Raw genomic sequence first — 9,693 nt, forward strand, 5'->3', positions numbered from 1 at the left:
GTGCATGTCTGTATCTTCAATTGTAGCAGGGTAGGTCTCTATCTGTCTGTGTGCATGTCTGTATCTCCAATTGCAGCAGGGTAGGTCTATCTGTCTGTGTGCATGTCTGTATCTCCAATTGGAGCAGGGTAGGTCTCTATCTGTCTGTCTGTGTGCATGTCTGTATCTCCAATTGCAGCAGGGTAGGTCTATATCTGTCTGTCTGTGTGCATGTCTGTATCTCCAATTGCAGCAGGGTAGGTCTCTGTCTGTGTGCATGTCTGTATCTCCAATTGTAGCAGGGTAGGTCTCTGTCTGTGTGCATGTCTGTATCTCCAATTGCAGCAGGGTAGGTCTCTATCTGTCTGTGTGCATGTCTGTATCTCCAATTGCAGCAGGGTAGGTCTCTATCTGTCTGTGTGCATGTCTGTATCTCCAATTGCAGCAGGGTAGGTCTCTATCTGTCTGTGTGCATGTCTGTATCTCCAATTGCAGCAGGGTAGGTCTCTGTCTGTGTGCATGTCTGTATCTCCAATTGCAGCAGGGTAGGTCTCTGTCTGTGTGCATGTCTGTATCTCCAATTGCAGCAGGGTAGGTCTCTGTCTGTGTGCATGTCTGTATCTCCAATTGTGTAGCAGGGTAGGTCTCTATCTGTCTGTGTGCATGTCTGTATCTCCAATTGTGTAGCAGGATAGGTCTCTATCTGTCTGTGTGCATGTCTGTATCTCCAATTGTGTAGCAGGGTAGGTCTCTATCTGTCTGTGTGCATGTCTGTATCTCCAATTGTAGCAGGGTAGGTCTCTATCTGTCTGTCTGTGTGCATGTCTGTATCTCCAGTTGCAGCAGGGTAGGTCTATATCTGTCTGTGTGCATGTCTGTATCTCCAATTGCAGCAGGGTAGGTCTCTGTCTGTGTGCATGTCTGTATCTCCAATTGCAGCAGGGTAGGTCTCTGTCTGTGTGCATGTCTGTATCTCCAATTGCAGCAGGGTAGGTCTATATCTGTCTGTCTGTGTGCATGTCTGTATCTCCAATTGTAGCAGGGTAGGTCTCTGTCTGTGTGCATGTCTGTATCTCCAATTGGAGCAGGATAGGTCTTTATCTGTCTGTGTGCATGTCTGTATCTCCAATTGCAGCAGGGTAGGTCTCTATCTGTCTGTGTGCATGTCTGTATCTCCAATTGCAGCAGGGTAGGTCTCTGTGTGCATGTCTGTATCTCCAATTGCAGCAGGGTAGGTCTCTATCTGTCTGTCTGTGTGCATATCTGTATCTCCAATTGTAGCAGGGTAGGTCTCTGTCTGTGTGCATGTCTGTATCTCCAATTGTGTAGCAGGATAGGTCTCTGTCTGTGTGCATGTCTGTATCTCCAGTTGGAGCAGGGTAGGTCTATATCTGTCTGTCTGTGTGCATGTCTGTATCTCCAATTGGAGCAGGGTAGGTCTCTATCTGTCTGTCTGTGTGCATGTCTGTATCTCCAATTGGAGCAGGGTAGGTCTATATCTGTGTGCATGTCTGTATCTCCAATTGTGTAGCAGGGTAGGTCTCTATCTGTCTGTGTGCATGTCTGTATCTCCAATTGGAGCAGGGTAGGTCTATATCTGTCTGTCTGTGTGCATGTCTGTATCTCCAATTGCAGCAGGGTAGGTCTCTATCTGTCTGTGTGCATGTCTGTATCTCCAATTGCAGCAGGGTTGGTCTCTGTCTGTGTGCATGTCTGTATCTCCAATTGTAGCAGGGTAGGTCTCTATCTGTCTGTCTGTGTGCATATCTGTATCTCCAATTGTAGCAGGGTAGGTCTCTATCTGTCTGTGTGCATGTCTGTATCTCCAATTGTGTAGCAGGGTAGGTCTCTATCTGTCTGTGTGCATGTCTGTATCTCCAATTGCAGCAGGGTAGGTCTCTGTCTGTGTGCATGTCTGTATCTCCAATTGCAGCAGGGTAGGTCTCTGTCTGTGTGCATGTCTGTATCTCCAATTGCAGCAGGGTAGGTCTCTATCTGTCTGTCTGTGTGCATATCTGTATCTCCAATTGCAGCAGGGTAGGTCTCTATCTGTCTGTGTGTATGTCTGTATCTCCAATTGCAGCAGGGTAGGTCTCTGTCTGAATGCATGTCTGTATCTCCAATTGTAGCAGGGTAGGTCTATGTCTGTGTGCATGTCTGTATCTCCAATTGCAGCAGGGTAGGTCTCTATCTGTCTGTCTGTGTGCATGTCTGTATCTCCAATTGCAGCAGGGTAGGTCTCTATCTGTCTGTCTTTGTGCATGTCTGTATCTCCAATTGCAGCAGGGTAGGTCTCTGTCTGTCTGTGTGCATGTCTGTATCTCCAATTGCAGCAGGGTAGGTCTCTATCTGTCTGTCTGTGTGCATGTCTGTATCTCCAATTGCAGCAGGGTAGGTCTCTATCTGTCTGTCTGTGTGCATGTCTGTATCTCCAGTTGCAGCAGGGTAGGTCTCTATCTGTCTGTCTGTGTGCATGTCTGTATCTCCAATTGCAGCAGGGTAGGTCTCTGTGTGCATGTCTGTATCTCCAATTGTAGCAGGGTAGGTCTCTATCTGTCTGTGTGCATGTCTGTATCTCCAGTTGCAGCAGGGTAGGTCTCTGTCTGTCTGTCTGCATGTCTGTATCTCCAATTGCAGCAGGGTTGGTCTCTATCTGTCTGTGTGCTCGTCTGTATCTCCTGTCGAAATCTATACATGAAGTATCATGTTATTGTTATTTTTGTAAAGACCTAAAGTGCGATTACTTCCCTCCGTCTCATTCATGTATTTATCTATATTTTGTTTGTTTGGTCTTTTATGTATAAATGCATCCATCCATCCATCCATCCATCCTTTCATTCATTCATTCATTCAATTAATTATTCATTATTTTATTATTTATGTGTAAGCGCGCGCGTGTGTGTGTTTCACTCTGTGTGTGTGTGTGTGTGTGTGTGTGTGTGTGTGTGTGTGTGTGTGTGTGTGTTGTGCTATGTTGTATTGTGCACACACACACATACACACACACACACACACACACACACACACACACACACACACACGCACACAAACCCGCCGCACGCGCGTATTCGTGTTCAGTCTGTACTTGACCTAACACTTCTTACTGTTGCAGACTTTTCCTCTCTACAACAACACCGAAAAAACAAAACAAAACAAAACCAACAACAATAAAAACGAAACAAAAAAAACCACGCTTCAATCCTGATGCCTTCAGCATCCTCTCCAAAGGAGACCCAGCCCGAGACTCCAGACGACGTCCTACGATCTCTCCTGGCCGCCATCCGAGCCGACAGAGAGACGGAAGTGCGACAACTCCTGCCAGTATGGCGGCAGAAGGGAGACCACCGTCACAACAACAACAACAGCCTGGCTCCCTTCATGGCCGCGGTCAAGGGAGGGCATCCTCAGATCCTCCGGTGTCTGCTTCGGCACGAGGTTATGCCCTTTGTGCAGTCTCCGCTTTTCTTGGCGATCGAGGAGGTGAGTTCCGCAATTTTTTTTTTTTTTTTTTTTTTGGGGGGGGGGGGGGGTGGGGGGGGGGGGGGGGGGGGGGGGGGGCTTTTCCTGTTGTTTGTGCTTATACTGCAGAGGCTGACATCAGCTTACAGTTAAGCCAATTGCTTATACATCAGAGACTGACATCAGCCAATTGCTTATATATCAGAGGCTGACATCAGCTTACAGTTAAGCCAATTGCTTATACATCAGAGACCGACATCAGCCAATTGCTTATACATCAGAGACCGGCATCAGCCAGTTGCTTATACATCAGAGGCTGATATCAGCTTACAGTTAAGCCAATTGCTTATACATCAGAGACCGACGTCAGCCAATTGCTTATACATCATAGGCTGACATCAGCCAATTGCTTATACATCAGAGACCGACATCAGCTTACAGTTGGGCCAGTTGCTTGTACATCAGAGACTGACATCAGCCAATTGCTTATACATCAGAGACCGACATCAGCCAATTGCTTATATATCAGAGGCTGACATCAGCTTACAGTTAAGCCAATTGCTTATACATCAGAGGCTGACATCAGCCAATTGCTTATACATCAGAGACCGACATCAGCTTACAGTTGGGCCAGTTGCTTGTACATCAGAGACTGACATCAGCCAATTGCTTATACATCAGAGACCGACATCAGCCAATTGCTTATATATCAGAGGCTGACATCAGCTTACAGTTAAGCCAATTGCTTATACATCAGAGACCGACGTCAGCCAATTGCTTATACATCAGAGGCTGACATCAGCCAATTGCTTATACATCAGAGACCGACATCAGCCAATTGCTTATACATCTGAGACCGACATCAGCCAGTTGCTTATACATCAGAGACTGACATCAGCCAATTGCTTATATATCAGAGGCTGACATCAGCTTACAGTTAAGCCAATTGCTTATACATCAGAGACCGACATCAGCCAATTGCTTATACATCAGAGACCGGCATCAGCCAATTGCTTATACATCAGAGGCTGATATCAGCTTACAGTTAAGCCAATTGCTTATACATCAGAGACCGACGTCAGCCAATTGCTTATACATCATAGGCTGACATCAGCCAATTGCTTATACATCAGAGACCGACATCAGCTTACAGTTGGGCCAGTTGCTTGTACATCAGAGACTGACATCAGCCAATTGCTTATACATCAGAGACCGACATCAGCCAATTGCTTATATATCAGAGGCTGACATCAGCTTACAGTTAAGCCAATTGCTTATACATCAGAGGCTGACATCAGCCAATTGCTTATACATCAGAGACCGACATCAGCTTACAGTTGGGCCAGTTGCTTGTACATCAGAGACTGACATCAGCCAATTGCTTATACATCAGAGACCGACATCAGCCAATTGCTTATATATCAGAGGCTGACATCAGCTTACAGTTAAGCCAATTGCTTATACATCAGAGACCGACGTCAGCCAATTGCTTATACATCAGAGGCTGACATCAGCCAATTGCTTATACATCAGAGACCGACATCAGCCAATTGCTTATACATCAGAGACCGACATCAGCCAGTTGCTTATACATCAGAGACGGACATCAGCTTACAGTTGGGCCAGTTGCTTGTACATCAGAGACTGACATCAGCCAATTGCTTATACATCAGAGACCGACATCAGCCAATTGCTTATACATCAGAGACCGACATCAGCCAGTTGCTTATACATCAGAGACTGACATCAGCTTACAGTTGGGCCATTTGCTTATACATCAGAGACTGACATCAGCCAATTGCTTATACATCAGAGACTGACATCAGCCAATTGCTTATACATCAGAGACTGACATCAGCCAATTGCTTATACATCAGAGACTGACATCAGTTTACAGATGGGCCATATGCTTATACATCAGAGACTGATATCAGCAAATTGCTTATACATCAGAGACCGACATCAGCCAATTGCTTATACATCAGAGACCGACATCAGCCAATTGCTTATACATCAGAGACCGACATCAGCCAATTGCTTATACATCAGAGACCGACATCAGCCAATTGCTTATACATCAGAGACCGACATCAGCCAATTGCTTACACATCAGAGACCGACATCAGCCAATTGCTTATACATCAGAGACCGACATCAGCCAATTGCTTATACATCAGAGACTGACATCAGCTTACAGATGGGCCAATTGCTTATACATCAGAGACCGACATCAGCCAATTGCTTATACATCAGAGACCGACATCAGCCAATTGCTTATACATCAGAGACTGACATCAGCTTACAGATGGGCCAATTGCTTATACATCAGAGACCGACATCAGCCAATTGCTTATACATCAGAGACCGACATCAGCCAATTGCTTATACATCAGAGACCGACATCAGCCAATTGCTTATACATCAGAGACCGACATCAGCCAGTTGCTTATACATCAGAGACCGACATCAGCTTACAGATGGGCTGCCCCAACAGCAATGTACGGACATGTATGGCATTCTATGTAAGTCCCTGACAAGACATACTAATTCGACAGTTGATTTGACAGTTAAAAATCATTCCCTCTCTCTCTCTCTCTCTCTCTCTCTCTCTCCTCACTCTCTCTTCCCTTTCCATCTCTCTTTCCCTCTCCAGCTGGTTCATTCACATCATCATAAAGTTCTGTATCTCTTTTCTCTCTTGCATCAAATATGCAAAATTCTGTATGTATACATGTTGTTGTTTTTTGTATGCTTTAAATGATACAGAAGAACTTATTCTCTTTCCCTGCACCCCCCCCCCCCCCCCCCCCCCCCCCCCCCCCCTAACAAGCAGCGACTGACATGTAATGTGTGCCAGTAAAGGGTTGAAGAATAACGTTTTTGACTCACTTGTGTAAACAAAGTGAGTCTATGTTTTAACCCGGTGTTCGGTTGTCTCTGTGTGTGTGTGTGTGTGTGTGTGTGTGTGTGTGTGTGTGTGTGTGTGTCCGTGGTAAACTTTAACATTGACATTTTCTCTGCAAATACTTTGTCAGTTGACACCAAATTTGGCATAAAAATAGGAAAAATTCAGTTCTTTCCTGTCATCTTGTTTAAAACAATATTGCACCTCTGGGATGGGCACCAAAAAAAATAAAAAAGAAGCCTAGTTATATGCAAACTGCATTTACTGTTATATTTATATTTTTTGTATTCTCTAAACTTGGCACTTTGACCTCTTATTCTGACACAACAAGAGGAGTCATTATTATCATTTTTTTGTTCAAACAGGAACTTCTTTTGCTAAGCATGGAATTTTTATTTATTTTGCAAACGTTTTGGTGCAGATAGTAAAAAAGGGAAATTACTCTGTAATTAATGCTAGGGGACTTAATTTATCACAAGTGAGTCTTGAAGGTCTTGCCTCTCTTGTTTGTTGTTGTTGTTGTTGTTTTTTGTGTTGTTTTTTTTTTGTTTTGCCTTGCCTTGCCTTGGTTTCCCTTGCTTTGCCTTGCCTTGCCTTGCCTTGCCTTGCCTTGCTTTCCCTTGCCTTGCCTTGCCTTCCCTTGCCTTGCCTTGATTTCCCTTGCCTTGCCTTGCTTTCCCTTGCCTTGCCTTGCCTTCCCTTGATTTCCCTTGCCTTGCCTTGCCTTGCTTTCCCTTGCCCTGCCTTGCCTTGCCTTGCCTTGCCTTGCCTTGCCTTGCCTTGCCTTGCCCTGCCTTGCCTTGCCTTGCCTTGCCTTGCCTTGCCTTGCCTTGCCTTGCCCTGCCTTGCCTTGCCTTGCCTTGCTTTGCCTTGCCTTGCCTTGCTTTCCCTTGCCTTGCCTTACCTTGCCTTGCTTTCCCTTGCCTTGCCTTACTTTCCCTTGCCTTACCTTACCTTACTTTCCCTTGCCTTGCCTTGCCTTGCCTTGCTTTCCCGTACTTTGCCTTGCCTTGCCTTGCCTTACCTTGCCTTGCTTTGCCTTGCCTTGCCTTACTTTCCCTTGCCTTACCTTACCTTACTTTCCCTTGCCTTGCCTTACCTTGCCTTGCTTTCCCTTACCTTGCCTTGCCTTGGCAAACCGAAAGTAACCCTTGCACCTCGGACAATTCAATCAACAGGTCAGCGCCTTGGAAGTAGTTCTGGCGGAAGGATACAGCGTGCACGTGACCTCCTCCACCACGGGCAAGACCCCGCTGCAGACGGCCGTCACGCGCAACCCCGCCGCCCTCCCCGCCTTGCTCCGCGCCGGATGTGACGTCACGGCGCGTGACCCCGTGCGGGGCAACACGGCGCTGCACACGGCCTGCGCGCAGCACGAGGAGTCGGCCCTGCTGCCCCTGGTGCAAGGAGGGGCGTGGCTGAACGCCGTCAATCATCGCGGGGAGACGCCCCTCCACTGCCTCCTCCTCCACGCCGCGGCCCGCTCTCCTTTACAGGACTTCCACGCCAAGTCCCGCCGGTCGCTCGCCCGATGTCTCATCCACATGGGATGCCGCGTCGTGGTGACGACGACCACGACGACCTCGACCTCGACCTTGACCTCGACCTCGACCTCCTCCACCACCACCACGACCTCGACCTCCTCCATGACCTCGACCTCCACGACCTCGCGCGGTTATGGCGTAGTCACCGGAGGAGGAGACTCTCTGCGTGTGGTGTCGGCGTCGGCGGCGTCGGCCGGCGGCCGGGGCCCGAGCGGCAGTAGCTGTAGAAGACCAAACTACAAAGTGGCGAGGTTGTATCAGCAGCTGGTGAAGGAGACCCGGCGGTGCTGGACGCGGTGGACTCTGCAGCACCTGTGTAGGTTGACTGTCAGGCGAGTTCTCGAGGACGCCGGAAGAAGAAGAGAGGAGGAGGAGGAGGGGGAGACACCAAGGGACTACGGGAAAGAGGAGGGGGATTCAAAGCCAGGGAACTGGAAGGGTGTTGGTGGTGTTGGTGGTGGTGGTGGAGCTACCATGGTGAAGATGGTGGAGGGACTGGGTCTGCCTTGCGTCTCGAAGGACTACCTTCTGTATAAGCACCACGTGCTCGACAAGGAAGCCTTTGCTCGACAAAGAAGCCTCGTCTCCGTCGTTAAGAGAGGGGTTGATGGTGACATCGATGTGGTGGGAGAGTTCGTGACTTCCAGATTCTAAAAGACGTGAAAAGGTTGATGTGTGGAAATCAAAGCGGTGTCTTTTTCTTCTTCTTTTTCTCCTTTTTCTCCTCCTCTTCCTCCTCCTTCTCCTCCTCCTCCTCCTCCTCCTTCTTCTTCTTCTTCTGCTTCTCCTCCTCCCCCAACTCTTTGAAGAGTCATTTTGGGGGCACCGCACAGAAGAACTGTTCACCAAATTCCTCCAGGTCTGTTGGTTGTGTGTCAAAGTCTGGGTCTTCTCTGTGAATGGCTTTCCCTTCCATTCTGCAAAACGCTGTCAGTCCATTGGTTGATTTTTTTTCTGTCTTCCCCTCACTCCGTCTCCCTCACTCAACAGTTCCTTGAAGGATCTTTCTGGTTTTTTTAACTCACTCAGTACGGCCAGTCCTCTCTTCTCCTCTACACAGACCCCTCGATGTCCAGTGGGTGTCTGAATGACCCAACCTTTAGCTTCCGTCGTCAGAACTGTGGTATTCTTTGTCAACATTCACCTCTTCAGTATAAGAGCCTTCCGCTTGCAATATTTTGATGATGGTAATTGGGGTGAAACGCTGTTAACGTCGTCTCTTTCGCCGTTCGTATGGAGAGAGTTAAGCAAGGCCATTGGGTCTTGTGACGTGGCCATACCAACGTAGTTTCCTTCTGTCAGCAGATCTTCGTGAGGTGTTCGTGACCCTTCCCTGCCTCTTCCTTGTCTTCAGTTGTTGTTGGTTTTTTTCTCTCCAGTTTTAGAGTTATGCATGCGTGTGAATGACTGGTGTGAGCGCGCTTTGATTTGTCTCTGCACAAGACTGAGTGCCGTATAGATATAATTATTATTATTATTATTATTATTAAGGTCCAGTGTGCTGCTCAATGGTTTCGCGTACTTGGTCACTGTTCAATGTCCTTAGAGGTGATCCGGCGAATTGTCCACTAACCCACTGTCCTAAAAATAGGTGGATAGCGCATGCCTTCTTTGGGCCCCTTTGCTAACTGAAGCCAGCGGAAGTGTTCAATCAGCCATTTTGCTACTCGTGTCAGTACAGCGCGAAGTGGTAACATCATATTATGTAGCCGAGCGCTCAGCTGGCTATGATGACTGCTTCACGGCAAGCTTTTACTTGCTCGCGGCGTTAGTTAACTCTCTGTCGAAATCCTGCAAGAAACAAAG

At 47.6% G+C, this 9,693-nt stretch overlaps 1 protein-coding gene across 1 annotated transcript in view; it reads left to right on the forward strand.

Moving 5' to 3' along the window:
- The window catches only part of LOC143276161 (uncharacterized), a 14,907-nt gene extending 5,958 nt beyond the window's left edge, over positions 1-8,949 (forward strand). Inside the window, exons 2-3 of the mRNA XM_076580582.1 lie at positions 3,092-3,459; positions 7,522-8,949. Of these exons, the coding sequence (XP_076436697.1) occupies positions 3,184-3,459; positions 7,522-8,541 (1,296 nt within the window). The 5' untranslated portion in view covers positions 3,092-3,183 and the 3' untranslated portion in view covers positions 8,542-8,949. The remainder of the gene's footprint in view (positions 1-3,091; positions 3,460-7,521) is intronic.
- The last annotated feature ends 744 nt before the right edge of the window (positions 8,950-9,693 follow it).

The sequence above is a fragment of the Babylonia areolata genome, chromosome 31 (assembly GCF_041734735.1).
Source record: "Babylonia areolata isolate BAREFJ2019XMU chromosome 31, ASM4173473v1, whole genome shotgun sequence".
Lineage (NCBI taxonomy): Eukaryota > Metazoa > Mollusca > Gastropoda > Neogastropoda > Buccinidae > Babylonia > Babylonia areolata.